This window comes from Hyposmocoma kahamanoa, unplaced genomic scaffold (genome assembly GCF_003589595.1).
Source record: "Hyposmocoma kahamanoa isolate Upper Pololo Valley unplaced genomic scaffold, ASM358959v1 93, whole genome shotgun sequence".
NCBI classification, from domain to species: domain Eukaryota; kingdom Metazoa; phylum Arthropoda; class Insecta; order Lepidoptera; family Cosmopterigidae; genus Hyposmocoma; species Hyposmocoma kahamanoa.
This window is the reverse complement of record NW_020654810.1, coordinates 25,215,966-25,232,956: the sequence shown is the minus strand read 5'-3', so window position 1 is coordinate 25,232,956 and position 16,991 is coordinate 25,215,966. Positions and strand designations below refer to the sequence as shown.

General features: G+C 40.9%; 3 protein-coding genes across 4 annotated transcripts; 1 reads left to right on the top strand and 2 right to left on the bottom strand.

Moving 5' to 3' along the window:
- Positions 1 to 97: 97 nt before the first annotated feature.
- On the bottom strand, positions 98 to 3,295 carry LOC113237285. Its single transcript, XM_026473674.1, has 3 exons — positions 3,279 to 3,295; positions 2,649 to 2,795; positions 98 to 2,547 (listed from the first exon to the last, which is right to left on the bottom strand). Exons 2-3 carry the CDS (start codon positions 2,722 to 2,724, stop codon positions 98 to 100), a joined length of 2,526 nt encoding a protein of 841 aa, XP_026329459.1. The 5' UTR covers positions 2,725 to 2,795; positions 3,279 to 3,295.
- A 2,711-nt stretch (positions 3,296 to 6,006) lies between these two features.
- On the bottom strand, positions 6,007 to 11,355 carry LOC113237257. Its single transcript, XM_026473644.1, has 4 exons — positions 11,257 to 11,355; positions 10,856 to 10,967; positions 8,321 to 10,629; positions 6,007 to 7,156 (listed from the first exon to the last, which is right to left on the bottom strand). Exons 2-4 carry the CDS (start codon positions 10,941 to 10,943, stop codon positions 6,254 to 6,256), a joined length of 3,300 nt encoding a protein of 1,099 aa, XP_026329429.1. The 5' UTR covers positions 10,944 to 10,967; positions 11,257 to 11,355; the 3' UTR covers positions 6,007 to 6,253.
- Positions 11,356 to 14,182: 2,827 nt separating this feature from the next.
- LOC113237323 lies at positions 14,183 to 16,971 on the top strand. 2 transcript variants are annotated; one of them, XM_026473732.1, is made up of 2 exons: positions 14,183 to 14,649; positions 15,393 to 16,971. In XM_026473732.1, the coding sequence occupies exons 1-2, from the start codon at positions 14,362 to 14,364 to the stop codon at positions 15,585 to 15,587; spliced, it is 483 nt and encodes a 160-aa protein (XP_026329517.1). In that variant the 5' UTR covers positions 14,183 to 14,361; the 3' UTR covers positions 15,588 to 16,971. The 2 variants fall into 2 exon arrangements, with proteins under 2 accessions (XP_026329517.1, XP_026329516.1); XM_026473731.1 differs by lacking the exon at positions 15,393 to 16,971 and adding an exon at positions 14,790 to 15,367 and having other exon boundaries at positions 14,199 to 14,649.
- The last annotated feature ends 20 nt before the right edge of the window (positions 16,972 to 16,991 follow it).

The following is a 16,991-nucleotide window of genomic DNA, read 5'->3' as shown; positions in this document are numbered from 1 at the left end:
TGTTCGATCTTTGTATTAATAATTATAACAAACTAGTGGAGTAATTTCACAAAAAAGAATTGAATATCAATTCAATAAAAATTTAATTAATTGTGTTTTAGTTACAAACCTGATCTGCGAACTTGAGTTCGGTGATGATCTTCGAACTCACTGATGCGTTACTCGTGATTGTGGAGTAGTCGGACTGACTCGAGGAGGAGCGCTCGAGCAAGCCGCCGCCGCCGCGCCGACGTAGAGAGGTCAGTTCTCTGCGCAAGTTCTCGGCCGATTCCTTTATAAACGACTGCGTCTTATGGCTGTGTCTAGGGGTGCTCAAGGTTGTCTTGCTCACCAATGATGGTGACTTCACAGACTTGCTGTGATCGCTACTGGACACATTCGACTGGCGTTGCACCATCGCCAGCCCCACCCGCTTTTTCCTTTCGTTAATGGAAGGTAAGCCACTCTCGGTGGTCTTATGAGAGGGATTAGATGATTTAAGATCATTGTAATCACTGGTGGAGTTTTTGGTAAAGTAGTCCATATTGACGGCTAAGGACTTGTATATTTCTTGGATAAGTTTGTCGGTTTCTGGACTTCTGGAACTTAGGTGCGTATCGCGGTCGGAGAGCTGCTCCGTGTTCGTAGCAATAGTGGCGGGTGGCGGATGGTGAACAGGCGTTTTAGGCGCATTTGCCACTATGGTCGATCCGGTTGTGTTGACACCCTTCGGTATGCTTCGGAAGCGGCATGCACACTGGCGACCCGTGGTCTGTATGAAGAGCGGGTAATTATGCATGCATTTCGGCTGAAATGGAGAAAGGGGTGGTGATAACTGGCTCGAGGGAACCTGTCGTGAACACGTCGGCCCATAGGGCCTCAAGTTGTACGGGCTGTAGCTGTAGTTCATGAGGCTAGAGAGGGCGTCCTGCACCGGCTTGATTTTTGAAATGGCTGCCACCGCGGGTTGCATGTTATTCTGCGACTGATCTTTCTGAACGACGGCGTCTTTCTTCGAAATGCACTCGCAAGGATTCTTCATTCGAGAGCTAGTTTTCACTTCCGTCAACACCGACTGTAGGATCGATTTTATTTGGTTTAGTGTAACTTCAGTATTATTTTCGTTGCTTTCAGTGGCTTCCAGCTGAACACTTTTTGTGGAAGCCGTTTGACACTCTGAGTTGTTAACACTCGTTGTGAGACATTCCACGTTTTTAACTTCAACCGAGGCTTTTTCTGGTGTTCTATTAATATGGCCTTTATTCGAAATATTAGCAGTACAAATTGGTCGCGCATATACGGGGCTGTAATCGACAGCGCTGATCGTTGGCGAGTCCCTTCTTCTCCAGTCTGTCCTTTTCAGGTGGGCCAATTTACCTAGACTGTCCTTTATTTGAGGCATCACTTTGGTGTTATTTTTTTTCCTCTGTGCATGATATCTAGGGATGACTCGGAGCGGTGCCACATTATGGTAGTTGTACTGCTTTCGAGGTTTCGCACGTTTAGCCTTTGTGCGACAGACATCGTGAGTCGCAAATCGTTTTGGTTCTTGAATTACATACTCGTTTTCATCACGTCTCTGCTTCGTCGGCAGCTCTTTCACCGGCACTATGTCGTAGAGACTAGAGTCATAGAATGCGCTGTTGCCAGTGACTTGTTGTTGTGCGTACTGACTCATTCCAAGTATAGATGTGGTCTCCCACATATCACCGCGTTGAGTGAGCCTCATTGTGTCATCAACGTTATGAAATGGGCCGTGGCAGCATGAGCAGATATCAGATTCGTAGCGCTCCGGTCCGCTGTCGCGTGGCGGATCACGGCACACCGGCGTCGAGAAATCACTGACATCTGAAAAGTCAGCGCCCATTGGATAATGTTCATACTGTTTTCGAATCATGCTTGAGACGTAGCGCTCGCTCATGCTACAATTATTATAGACAGAATAGTAATCGTAATCGTCCAACCCCGTCAGATCGTAGTTTTTTCGGTTATGGTATGTCGTTTGTTCGCTTTTCGATGGCTCGACTAACAAATTAAAGGGGGTTTTTGTTCCGGTTTGTACGTAGTAAACGAGATGAGGCTTATTGTACTTTAGCTTTCTTTTATTTGGTCGCGTCTCTTCGTTTTTGTCTTTCACTTTCGTTACAATTTTATGTCGGATAGCAGAAACTTTTCTCTCGAACTTATTTCTCGCGACCGGTTGGTCCAGCGCATTGTCGTTAGGAGGTCCGTGCACCCTGTCTGGCGCCGCGCGGGCACTTGAGCGACTGCCGTTACGAAAGACGTGGAGAGCGGTGCTCCCAGGATGGGTGGTATTGGAAGACGCAATTTCTGAAGTTCCACGGATTTCAGCGTCTGCCTCGTAACCATAGGGCCGCGGAGGCTCAAACAATGGCGGTGAAGCAGACACTATAGCCGTGTGACAGATATGTTTCACATTGGTGGTTTCGCACCGGACCGTGGAATTTTCTAGCTCTTTTTCTAGTTCGCTAATTCTGTTTTGTAAATCTGTAACGTCGATCGGTATACAAGATATAATTTTTACTTCGGTCTGTGACGCTGTGTTACCTGAAACGAAAGTTTTTCTGTGTTTAAGAGTGGTTTCGAGTTAAGTCCAAGAAAATAATTTTCAAACTGTCGGTGATTTCTTTTTCACAAAGACTGCTTACCGAGATTAAACGCAATACGTCTCAGAAACGATTCGATGCCTTTGAAACGTGGTCGGCTGCACGGCGAGAAGCTCATGGCTCTTTCTCATAGCATTGCAAGATCATCGTGGTGCTAGTTCCTTGATGGTGGCTTAGCTCACGGGCACCCTGGCACAAAATGATATTCATTCTTTCCCTTGTCCTGGACAGCTTTATCGAAGATAGCTTTTATCTTTACAATAGAAGTAGGCAAACACTCGAGGTCTTGTTTTACTATCTCCAGCTCATATGTCTCAAAGAGAGCACCGTGGTGTGAAAGGCGTGTGACTTGGATAGAAAATAGTGTTTCGATGGTGTGCTCTTATAGGATGGATGCGAGTAAAACAACGACAATTTACAGATGGGACATGTAGGAAGATGTGGGCAAAGATTGCCCTTGCATAATACCACGTCAAAAGTATTAAAAAAAGCAAACGGGCATTGTATAAAGACATATGATTGGAGTAAGGTTTGTTAGAAACGTAGCAGATGGAGGTCCATATTCTCTATCTACTCTAGAGGGAGGCAGGTATGATAGCCTGTACACAGAATGATATTCTTCTTAGCATGTTGACCCTGACGTTTATAGTAGTGAGGAGGACCAATACCTACTTGGCGACTGACACAGCATTACCAGTGGCGTTATGCAGGTGTCACGGAATGGTAGTCTGTACCTATGTAGGTACACATGATACGGTTATTATTAATTACATGCGTAAGTATTGTTCACATCTACCGCAATAGCAACTAATTCCAAGACTTAAAGTACAAACCTCGGACCTCCTTACCTTCACACAGGGGCGAGGACTACTTAACCAGCAAATTCGGGTCTCACGTTTCAAACAAAAAATTTCATCTTGTGTATCCAAACACTCTACACCTATTATTATACTAATTAATCCTACCAATGCTACCTGAATTATCTTACTATACCATTTGATATCAATTTTGTCATTTAGAATTGTGATTTGTAGATAATGTGATTTTGAATTATGATTCATGTCGTCACATTTTGTCAATCATTTCTCTTTTCATCTGCTGCCAGCTGCCAGCGTCAATTTAAAATTGTTTTAAACGTATGGTCAAGCTGTATACCAGCATTTTGCTCTCAGGTAGTAAGGCCTTTACCCACAAATTATCGTGTTTGCCACATATTTTGCTGTTTTATTAAATTTATTTTTAGAAATAGTATTTGTCTACTCTAATTATATTTCCCTGACCTTTACATTGACTAAATGCGAAGACAAAGCCATCAATAATAAAGAAAAAACCCAAAACATTGTTACGAGTACGTAGCAGCCCTCCGCGCCTCACGCTACTCGGGCTCTCTACGCTACTCTAGAGTCACACCACGGCCGCATGCACGCACCCTAGGTGTCGCAACCTCCTCTTTGGCTGAAGAAAGTGGATGTTAAGAACACTAGCGCGCAAAGCGAAAAGTTTCGTTCTTTAATAAGCGCCCGGGCAAGGACCAACGAGTGCTAAGAAATCGGGACCACTTAAACTTTGGCGTAGAATGTGACCGTTGTAAAGAGACGGGACGAACAAATCGTGAGCCTGGTGGTAAGCGACACGAGTGTCCATGACAGTTACAGTGCCGCTCAGAGCTTTAAAACGCGAATATCGGTAGGGCACTGCCACTGCGCCCGTCGCCTTGAGACATCCATGTGCTTGTAATTCCACCAGCACCCCTACCCTTCAAAACCGAAACGCAGTAATGCTAACATTACTGCTAGGCGTCAGAAATAGGCAAAGTGGCAGTACTTGGATGTATGACTATATAGATAGTTATACCCTTTTCTTAGAGGAGACCCGTGGCCTACAGCAGCGCGTGGAATGGGTTTATATTGATTATCATAATGAAGTAAGGCGGACAATAAGCGACGATATGCAGAAATAGATAAGGCGACAGTACTTCCCTGGACGTACGCTTTCAGAAGGAGCTCTACGCAGTTAAATTGTTTTAGTTCGTTCTGTAGCCACATTTAACTTCAAAAAAACCGGTTGGTTAGCTCAAAGACCGATGGAGGGACGAACTGGACGTTATGATTTTTCAATAGTTTTATTGCAACATTAACTGTATATTTAATATAGCCTCTCTCTTCTCTCTCGGTATTGTAATAAAGATACCTACGTGTACTGTGAAATCAAGTTTATTTTCAAATGTATGCCGAAGTTTTGTCCAGCGCCCTTTGGCATCTAAGGCAGCTACCGAACAGTGGAGAAAGACCTCCACGCCCTGCACGCAGAGAACTTGGAAGAGATCGCACAAGAGGAGGCCAAGGTCTACTTTAGGTGGCTGACGATTTTTTTAAATGTTTGATATATAATATATCGTACATGACAACTAACATAGTATTATATCAAAATTGCTTTATGTTACATTAATATTATCTATTTAATTTCAACGCAACAGTGTTATCCTGATACTTTGAAATTAAATCGTATACGAATGACATACAAAAATATCAAAATTTTGGAGATAAATTGTTAATATAACGCAATTTGGAGATAAAATATAAAATAAAGGAATTTTTGAGATAATACTATGTTACTTGTCAAGTGCGATATATATTAATTGTTTTTTTCTGAGTGTTCGATCTTTGTATTGGTATTTTTTATATTTGGTATTGGTATGCTTAAACATAATTGTTTAAGCATACTGAATTAATATTTGGTATTCAAAAATAATATTTGATCCTTTTTTTATTATTGGTCTTTTCTTTCGATTGATGACTATTACAACCAGTAAGTATATCTTTTGATATTGATCTAATAAATCTTGGTTGCTTGGTTGCGCCCTCCATTCAATAGGTTAATTTAGTATATGAAAAAGCAGCACGAGCCGAGCGAGCGTCTCGCAACGGCGGCCGGCGAGTGCTAGAAGCTAATTTGCTTGAGATTCCGAACATGTTTCCAGATCAAACTATATTATAATTAATATAATATTAGTATACAAAAATAACCAACATTTAGGTACTCAGTTTTAAAAAAAGTATCTAAATTTTATTTTTAATGGTCATTTGTCTCAGTCTTGAGGCCCATCATAAAACTATCAAAGTTAATTTATAAATCAAACATTTTTGCTTAGCCCAGAACACTTTAAAATATCGATTGTTTAATTTCTTTTATGTTTCAGATGAAGAGGATCAATCATTAAAAAGGATGACCATTTACGTTTATTATTTTTTAAAGATTAAATTTTTTTGCCAGCTACTTTTGCAAATTTCAAAAGATCATTTAAACACATGATATATAATAATGATTACTATACTTGCTCAGTGCAAAACGTAAAATTACATTCGAAACCTATAGGTACTGTGACTTTATGGTGATCGGTCTTATTGTAACTGTTGAACTGCACCTACCTACAGAAATAATACACGCTATTTTGAGGTAGAACTAAAAGGACACAATTACTGCATTAGTAGTTACTACTTTCCTACTTAAGAATAAAATTAAAAGCAACTGTCACAGTTTCTTAAAAACATAATAACGTTATAATACACGACGCAATTTGATTCGTTACAGGACACTGCATATTTTTCGAGAACATTCACTTACACAAAACCGATTGCTACAGACACTTATAAGAACATCCGAGTCTTTAGGGCAGGGGAGACGCCGTAATTGGACTTGTCCTTGCCCAGTAATGTCCTCACCATTAGGTTGCGGGGAGAAAAGGGATTTTTCTTAAGAAACAGTTTTTTTAGTAGTACATTTTTCAACTTCATGTCACCTTCAACCAATTTCTTATGAGTTTTAAAGCCATACGTCGTAGGGTTTGCGCCAACGTCGTCGTAATCCCCTTTTTGCAAATTTTTAAATGCAGAGAAAAATCCTGGCTTTTCCTTTTTTTGTAGTTCATACGTGAGCGGGTTACTATTTCTCAAGAAAGGTGCGGTCTGCGTGGAGCAGTTCTTGGGATCGTGTTCACAATGGAAGGCGGCTCCGTGCGCTGTGGCAGGCCGCTGGCTCTTGCGTGAGCGCTTATTAAAGAAGGAAAATTTCTTTTCACTTTGCGTGCTAGTGCTCTTAACTTCTACTTCCTTCAGACAGAGAGGAGGCTGCGGCGCGTACGGCGCGTGCATGTGGCCGTAGTGTGGCTCGTAAGGGCCCGGATAGGGTGGCGCGGAGGGCTGTTGGTAGTATCCCGACGAGGCATGTTCGTGGATCGTCTGTTGCTGCACTCTGTGCGGCGTGAAATCGCTCGACTCTGGCGTTAGGGCGCTATAGTAGGCCCTCTGGTCGTAAGGCGGCTGGCCGTATTCGGGGCGAACGTATTGAGGCACTGGGGGACGTTGGTAATACTCTTGCCCGTACATCGCGTAGTTCGTGATGTTTTGTCGAAACGGGGTATGTGTATGCTTTGGTTTCACATCCCCTTCCAATGCACTGTCGCTTTCGCACCCTTCAGGGTGTTCCACCTTTTTCTTTTTCTTGAGGATTCCTATCGATTTGAGCATTTTGACAAGCATACCGACTTTATTCTGGAATGAAACAAAATATAACGTGAAAACATTGATCGCTTGTTAAGCTACAAACTATTTGTCGTTGTGTTGAGTGCATATTGAGTTACGTGTTCATTACCGAGCTGGCAGAAATGCGTCACTGTAAATTTGAAGTCGGCACGGAGTAGACAACACAACGCAAAAAGGCTGAAGTTGTTGCATAGGTACGTAAGTTTAAAAAATTCTAGTGTGTGTACTTGTACTCGTCCTTGGATTCTCATTGGGCTTTGTCAGAATCGACGATCAAAAGTCTCTTTTGATCGTCGATCCTGACAAAGCTCTTTCGCTTCACTTATATTCATCAATCTTTTCATACGAGCCCTCTCGACCTTCTCATTACGCACTTCAGCCTTTTCAAAAAACATTATCGATTTGATCTAAAAACTTTCTTCGTGACCGTTATCTTCCAATTGCCTTCCACGTTAGCTCTATATCTCTTCCAATATACTTTCATTCTCCCTGAATCAATTCGACGATACCATAAGTCACGTTTTTTCTCTCCAATCCCTCCATTTATTTCCTTATTGCATAGTGTTATAATTTTCCTGTTTATTTATTTATTACTACTATTTATTATTTATTTTGTCCTCCTACACAATAATATAAGTAAATAATAATAACAATGACTATATATAATAAATAATAATAAGAACTATTCATCATAGTATTCAATGTGTAGTCTATATATTTGATACACTTCCATAACAAGATTTTCTTTGGTTGCCAACTCTTAAATTTCTATACTAAGGTTGCCTGGAAGAAACTGCTACTTAGCAATAAGCCGCCTGTTGAAGGTACATTAGCTTATTCTGTGATCTTACATTACTGCTTTGAGTTGCTATTGTAATTGTTTAATGCGCAATAAAGACTATTTCATTCATTCTTCCGATCTGTATGCCTAAACCACCACAACATAACCTTCTATTGACTACAAAATATGGTAAATATGAGGAAGATAATAAAAGAAAAGTGAGAAGGGAATACGTTGGACGGGACTGTAAATGGAGTAATGGGGAGTCAGTTCGTATCCGGGAAGACATGAATGGCGGTGCATAATGTTGTTTTGGTTCTGACACTAATTTGTGAGAGCGAGTGTTGGTATAACAGAAGAAGATATAAAAAGCACTAGTGTAAATAACGAACCTTATCTTGCAGAGCAGATATGGAACTGAAACGAGTCGACGAATCTGTTACCTCCAAGCTTAATTTGTCCAGTACTGTGTCGGACTGTGTGGTGGTGTAATAGTTTTCGGAAGTGAGCCGTGAGCCGAACGCCTCACAACTTTTCGAGTAGCTCTTCTGCTCTGACGTGCCCACCTTAGTATCATTCTGAGTCAATCGCAAGCTTTCGCCTACACTCCTCGAGGTTAAGTCTTTACCCTTGTCCGATTCCTCCACCACACCTTCGCTTCTTTCATTATGCTTGTTGCGAACCTTTTTTTTACTCTGCTTTTGGTCTTTTGCAACGAACTCGTATATTTCTTTGATTAAGTCCTCAAAGTTATTGTTCTTGCCACTCTCGTAGTTGTCCTGTGTCGACTGATTTTTAGCTTTCGATGAACATTCAATACAGATTGGTTCCTTCGTAGCATTAATGCAAGCATGACATGCGACGACGCTAGGGCTAGGGACTACGAATCTGTTTTGCAAGCAGTTTACGGGGCACACCAAAGGGTAACAACACTGGCCCGGGAAAGACGGTACGAAAGATGTTGGAAGAGGTGGTGCGATGGGCGCGACTGTCGGGGCGATGTAACTGTTGCAGTTGTTTTCAATCGTGCAATTTGGGGTTTCTGTCAAAGTGTTGCTTGTCTGTTTATCAACTTGCTTAACGCAGTCTTCTGACAGTGGTTGAGAGCTATCCCGTTTGATTTCTTGTAAGAAACTTTGCAGAATATCTTTGATTTCACATAGAGCTTTGTCTGTCTGGTTCGATTCTGGCAATTTATTTAAAGATTGATTAACTAGATGTTGATTGACTATGCAGTGTTGGTCGTGGACGATTTGAGGGCATTGTGAATTACTTGTATTTGTATCCGCGTGAACTTGAGCGCAGGTCAAGATTTTAATTGGCTTTTGTATCTTGGGCTGTTCTCGGTGGTATTTAATGGGAACTACCTCTGATGCATTATCGCTTTCGACTACTGCATAATACTCTTCATGTTTTTTGGGCCTCGTGACGTGTCGAGCCCCTGGTTGCTTTGCCTGAATTAGATCATCATAATCTTGGTATAGTTGAGCTTTTAAATTGAGGCGAGGTCTGTGCGTTCTTGGAGATGGAAGAACTTCTTTATATGGATAACAAGTATATTGATGACCGAATACATTTTCTTCGACAAATTTCCGTCTGGATTTCGGACTTGATTTTTCTTTCACAGGGATGACGTCATAGTATGCGGAATCATTGTAAATATCCTCGTGCCGCCGGTGAGATCTGGTGCGATAGTGTCTATTAGAACTGTACAGCCGCGTGTCGCAAACGCTTCTTGCGTCACTAAATCGGCGCTGACGATCGTCGTAGCAACAAGAGCAGAGATCGGTTCCCTCTTGAATATCGTTGCGTATGTGGTGATACTCATGGTCGCGACACACCGGCGCTGAAAACTGACTTAAATTAGATCCTCTCCGTCCGAATAGTTTGACAGGCTGATATTGTCTTCTAATTATATCAGCTATAAAATCCCGGTCTAGCATTGTGGACATCTTTTCTTTTTTGTTACGTGTTTCATGGTAATAGCAAGTGGGATTGGCGTCGCCACTACGTCTTTTAGTTTTCTCTCTGCGTTTTTTATTTCGAGATTGATCGAAATCAGATTGTTCGGTATGCTGCGGTTGTATAGGGTACTGCTCTTTATGGCGACGCTTGCTGCGCCGCTGCTGAGGTGATGGTGTAGTCTCGTACGGAAGCACCTCTCTGTCATGGCCAGTGGATTCGTAGCTGCTAGTCGTGTGCGGATTTATGTTCTCCACTGTAAAAGGAGTTCTGTGTTTACCTATAATTTGATCATATTCGCGAGGTTTTTTTTTGCGCGCTGCAATTTTTTTTGCTTTTTGAATTTTTGCCAATTGCGCATGATAATCTTCTAAAGTAACAAAGGGTTCGGGCTCCGCTCTGCACTCGTCAGAGACGTGTTTTCCCACGTCAGGTATAAATTCGGCTTCGTCAGAATTGGAGCAGCGCGTCTCAGGTTGTCTATATATAAATTTAGTGCCTTGCGAAATCGCCTGTCTGCCAGACAGGTGCTCCTCATATGATTCTTTGTCATGCCGTCCTCCCGCTTCCTGAAAATGGTCGGCTTCTCTCTTGAAGCTGTTCTCGAGACTAGCTAGATCCTGGCAATGCTTGTTCACTTCATTGAGTTGACGTTCGATACCAATTATTCTGTGCTTCAGATCTGTGACGTTGATCGCTATGCTTGAACTGATTTTTATATCTGGTTGTGACGAACTTCCTGTAACCAATATTCAGAATTAAACAAGTGCAGCGACACACCAGTCAGAGAACTGCGACGGATCTTTTTTGCAGCTGCTATTGTTAATTACGTTTCTTAGTATATCATTTCCTAAAAAAATACATACGTAATTATGTTGTATAAGTTCAGCCGTCGCAAATCTTCTGCTTAGTGTGTCGCTACATAAAACATGTATGAGGTCTTAAGGAACAAAGGTGCATCTTACCAAGGGCTCGCCTAAAAAACTCTCGAATGGCGCGATACCGACGCTTGGCTCGTGGGGAAATACGGCGCCGTGGGGTGCGCAGCGTCATCACTTGTCCGCCCCCAAACGACACCTGCGCACATCGAACAGCTTTTTATTCAGTTGGACATAGTGGCTGTTCTTATGGCACACAGTGGGATCACGAGTACCCGACGAGACACGCAACCAATGATAATAATAATTATAATCGTTTTTTTTTTCGATAACAGCAACCCATATCTAATTAGTAACGGACTTATAAACTACGTTAGTACATTAATTATAAAACTAAGAACTTCTAACTGGCTATTGTACGGCTTGTTATTAGAGCTTGTGTGCTAGTTGGGTTAGGTCTAGTAAATCTGCGAATAAGGGAGACTTACCTGTCTTTTCACCTAACAATTTAATTCGACCGCATGTGTTCCACATCGTACGAACTATATTCCATGTTGGCGTTTGTAAAGTATCCAAAACAATTGCACTTATAGTTAAATTTTATTTTATAGATATGGTATGTATAGCTAGAAATAAAATATAAAATCACATTTGACTTTTGAATTTCATTTATAAAATGACTGACTTTTCCTTAACATGCCAGCTTCTGACTACATTATGAAAGGTTTATCAAAAAGAATGTAGCAGAAAGATTTACATCATTTGAATCGTGCAAAATAGCTGCGCTTGTGTCATTGACTTACAAATAAATGGACCACGGGTCTAATACAAAAACCACGAAAAAAATGTCCCAAGTCAACCTATTTAAACGTAGTGACATGTAAAGGAATAAAACGTTGAATTTAAATTGTAATGTCATCGCAGTACTGTCTAATTTTGCTTGCTTCGCTGTCAGTCGAACAAACGAAGACTAAAGCGTGAATGACGCTCTGTATACGATTTTAACGCCCTATAAGTTCGGACACTTTTTAGCGCGGACCCGACGTCCATATAATTGTAAAGTCAATGGCTTGTGTTGAATATTTTTTTCAAGCAGTTTATGTTCCCACCCTCCCTCCGCATAACATTTATAAAATAAATGACACAAGTGTAACTACAGTCACAAACAAAATACTTGACACGTGCCTGCACTCAGCCGAAGAATGACCGAGCGTTTTTATATTATAATATAAATATTCATCATAAGCACTGCTATTTAGCACGATTTAACCTTGACTTTTGACTTGGTTTTACTACCATTTTCTTAACAAGGTTTTCCGCAAAAGTAACGCCTGAATTTATTAATTATTTCAAAATGGCATATCTTCGTTTGCAACAGAGTTTAACATTTTTACGTCGGACCAACTTAAGTGAAAACTTTAATTTAAACTTTTGAACATCGAACGTAAGCACCATCGCCACTGTGATTTTGCGTTGTTCCGTCAACACTGAATGTGAAATTCTGTTGATTTTTTAAGATACCTATTTTTGTTATTTTTATTAGCAACACATAATAATGCTATCGCGGTTTGCATTCCTTGAGGGAAGACGTGCAGTGGTTAGTGCACTACGGACACACGATGTGCCTATGAAGATGCAAGTACGGCGGAGTCTCCTCCCGCCCACGCCGTACGATTCTACCGCTAAGCATAAGCTTCACCTCAAGTACATGTTCAACGAGAGCTGGGAGTGTATACCAATCTTGGTGGTCGTGGTTTTAGCTGTTACTGGTATTTTCCTCAAAACCATATATGCGTTCCGAAATAAGGTAAGTCTAAACTTAGATTGTTTATAGTAATATTTTTAATAACACGGGTTGGACTTTTAATATTTATAATTTATTAGAGCCACGGAACGCAGCATTTTAGGTGTTAAAACGATCGCGATCGTAAGACCACGCGTTCCAAAGTCCGTTTAGCTGATGTAGTCAAAAAATGTACAGGCCAAATTAGGATTTAGCTGGCCACATCCGTCGTATGTACGGACAACGGCACATCAGACTACACATTTTTGTTCGAAAATCGCCTTCATTGCAACGGAACAAGATATGTCAATATATATATAGTGTGTACCTTGGCTATATCCATGGTATATCACTCAACGGGTGCTCCAAGATGACAAGACTAGGCGGAGATAGTGGGATGACCTAAACCAGTCTTGAGTGACTGCCCAAAGATTGCTTTATAGAGAAGTTGGAAGTCCGAGGGAGAAACCTTTATCCAGCAGTGGGATACTATGCCAGGCTAATAATAAAAAAAATATTAAAAATATATCGAGTTCTTAGGTTTTCGCGATTGTTATATATAGGAAATGAAACTATTTTTCCGGATTTAAAACGTCGGTTTGTTTAAAAAAACAAATATACGCGATTTAAATCCGGAAAAACAGTTTCATTACCTAAATATTAAAAATATTTATTGATTTATTTAGGAAACACTTGCCACCCATTATCCGCCTATACAAATAATATAATATAATATTATGTATATTATATAATTTGCCGGATCGAAGGAATTTTTCTTAGTATTTTTTTTGTTTAATTTAGCTTCTTAAGCCGGATTAGAATCGACGTCTTCTAGCAAACCGTGCCAGACGCTATGACATGTGCTTAGTGGGCATAGCGTCTGGTACGGTTTACTAGAAGACCTCGGTTCGAATCCGGCCGGATCGAAGGAATTTTTTGTAAGTGTTCTTAATCTTTGTTATTAATATTTAAAGGGTTATTTTGTTCATGTAAGATTTTCTAATATAAACTGTTTAGTGTTTGCACTCAGATTCTCCTCTGACTGGTTGTTTTGTACTTAATTGTTTCTGTGGTTGCTATAAAGTCGGAATATGAACATAATTGAATTGATTTATACGTTGCCCTTGTAGGTAGATGTGGTATTGTGGTCGCACGACAGCAAGCACACCATATCGCGCACGATGAACCTGCGCAGTCCCACAGTACATAAGTTGATCACCATCAGCCAGCGGTACGAACCCTGGCCTGAGATGCAAGATGTGCTTGACAAGATGCGAGAGGCAGAAAGTCAGGAGCAAGCGCCCGAGTGACAAAAAGCAGTGATATAGATGCTAAAAACCGCGATCACAGAAATCTGAATGAAACACAGAAAGTACGAAGATAGTTTTATTTTGCTAATAATATTTCCAGTGGATGAACTTTTGAAGGCGGATATTAAATCACAGCAACTATCATATCGCAGTTAGACATTTTGCACTTATTTGTTAACCCAAAAAGCTGTTATAATCAATGATCATAAACACGTTAAAAATCATTGGTTGTAAAAATACATAGAGCATAGATAAAAAGAAAAAAATGTACGAAGTGGTACTGTAATAATACTCTTTGAATTCGATTTTCGTCAGATTTAAATACCGAATGTCACAATCCTGTTTAAATATTTTATATAGCTAAAATTTTGCTATTTTGCCTATTGGCTATAACAGCTACTTTACAGATTTTCGGCGTCAATGAAGTATAGATTTCTAAAAATTTAACAAAGCTATTCAGCTTTATACTAGTTTTAGAAAGATTTATAAATTGTATAGTGATGTTGTCGAAGTTTGCGCTGGTGAATGCGCGGGGTTCGTGCCTAACGGGCACGCTGCAGCGGTTACGCGGCGGAGCAGCGCGCCCTCAGCCCGACCCGCTCAAGGTGCAGGTTCGCCGCTCGACCGGCCACATCTTACCACCTTCGCAGTACGATGCCCGAATACCGGATAAGATGAAGTTCGGCACGCTCATAATCAACAATTATGAAATTATTCCGGTGTTTGTTGTAACAGCTTTCTCCTTAACCATTCTGTTCTTTCATATTATCTGGGCTTCGAAAAACAAGGTAAGTTGGCATTTTCGCTGGCGCTTGTTGTGTTAAATTAGCCTTTGGGGTATATTATTTTTATTTGGTGTTAAATGTGAAATAGAGAAAAACTACATTGAGCATGGGTAGAGATTTGAATCCAATGACGCGTCTCGTAGGTGGACGTGGTGTTCTCGGCGCGCAGTGCCAACAACATCTCACGAACGATGAACTTGCGGCACCCTACTATTCACAAGCTGGTCATCATCGCGCAACGCTACGACCCGTGGCCCGAGATGCAGGATGTGCTGGACAAGATGGTGGTGGCCGAGCGACGCGCTATGCTCAAGGCCACAGTGTGCAGCTATAGTTCCCGCGAGGGTCACCCGCCTGAAGGTGACAGGTCGCAATAGGGGTAAACCCTCCCAAGGTACCCGTGTGAAGCGCCTGACTCGCGTTCACTTAAAATCGCCTGTAAGACCCGGAAATGTAAGACGCAACATTTTGTAAATAAACAATCATAAAATCCGAATTTTTTCTTTCATTGGTTTGGTTCCAGCGCGACGGACTTTTATAGTTTTGTATATTTGTACATTCCCTAAAAGATGCGTCATTGGATTGATGTAGTATACAGAGATGTGCTTGTACAAGTTATTGCCTATCGATCAACAGTCGTCACTGAAAACGAAAGCGCGAACACGTTATAGTGTTGCTTAGTGTACATTTTATTTTCCATTCAAGACCAATCCATGACGTGTCTTAAGGTGGTGATTTGTCTTAAGGTGGACGTCGTATGGCAGGCGAATAGCCGTGATAACATATCTCGGACTATGGACTTGGACTACCCGACAGTGCACAAAATGTTCATTATCAATCAGATTTACGAGCCTTGGCCGGAAATGAAGATAGTCTTGAAGAAAATGCATGACGCTGCGCACCGCCAGCTGTCGCGGCAAGAACTTTGTAACTACAAATAAGTCGCGCACGACGATAGTTGTTAGGGATTCCGATGTTAGCTCTAGCATGGTACCCACTCTTCGCTGAAGCGTATGTATAGACGGTTTGGACTTAATAGATCTTCAGTCTCGGTGACCAATAATATTTGTTTACGCGGCGACTGAGAAACCGGTCGTTGATGCCGATATGCTTAAGTAAACCTAACGTCTCTATGACTTGCAAGTATTACTTTCAGCATTTGATCGTACAATTGGAGACGGCCAGTGATGGCCAAAGCTGGCCGTTAAAACGTCTCGATCTTGTTTACGTCAAAAAATTTTGCACTTATGTGCCGAAATGTGGGCGTTGTATGTTTTCTATCAAAGTATTAATGTGATGTATTAGTCTGTCCTAGAGTTTAATTTATGTTTTTTAATGTGCTCAATTTTAATGTCTTTTTATCGTTATTTGTATTTATTATTTTTAGATATTGCACCAGTACTTTAGTAGAAAACAGCAGTGTTTGGATACATTCGGGCAAAAACGCTTACATGAAAAGACGATCGAGATGATCCTATTGAATAGTTGCAGATTATTGGAAAGTAACTATAACGAAGAGCGATAGGTGAAGTTTATCTTCTACCCTCGTAGTTTTTTACGAACAGCGTTGTACTTGGTCGATTTGTAATAACATGGTGGTCGAATTTGACGTGCACCTAATAGAAATTGGGAATAAAGGCAAAATTTATTTCAGAATTATCGTCAGCCAGCAATAGTTTGGTTGACCGTACTTTTGGGAATTTAGCAGTTCGGTAGACTATAGAGGTGCTTTTTGTATTAGTATACAGGGAAAAAATGGATAAATATTTTACCAAAAGTTTGACTGTGTACTTTTTTGCATTGTACGTTCACGTATTTTTCATCATATTTCTTTACGTTTTCTGTGACATGAAATTAACCAGATTCCTTGATAATCTATACTATAGTACTGCCTGATATGAAAATGGAGCTCTTGAGTTTATAATTCAAAGAAGTTGACATTGGCATCTTTGGCGAAATATTATACTCTAAATAAGATATTTATGAAATAACATTTATTTCGTATAAAGTTGTGTACGTTAAAGTTGGCCAAACGTGTATGTGAAATGTGCTTGAAGTGCAATCTCGCATTGTCGTGGTGACTTTAGCTTCGTAGTGAGCTACGTTGCAGCGACTTCTGCTCTGAGGCGACTTTACCACTGGACGGTAGAGACCAGTCTGTCGCGTTCAACTTCGCGCATTCTGCCGGCTAATTATGCATTACGACAGTTACCACGAATTGCAGCGACCGGATACGTGTAAGTAGGCTAGACTTAAAATGCAATAGGTAAGTAGTGTTATTTGCCGATTCGCTTTGCGTTTTTGCGCAGCTTTCGCAGCGACCTGGCGGCATATTCCCCGGCTGG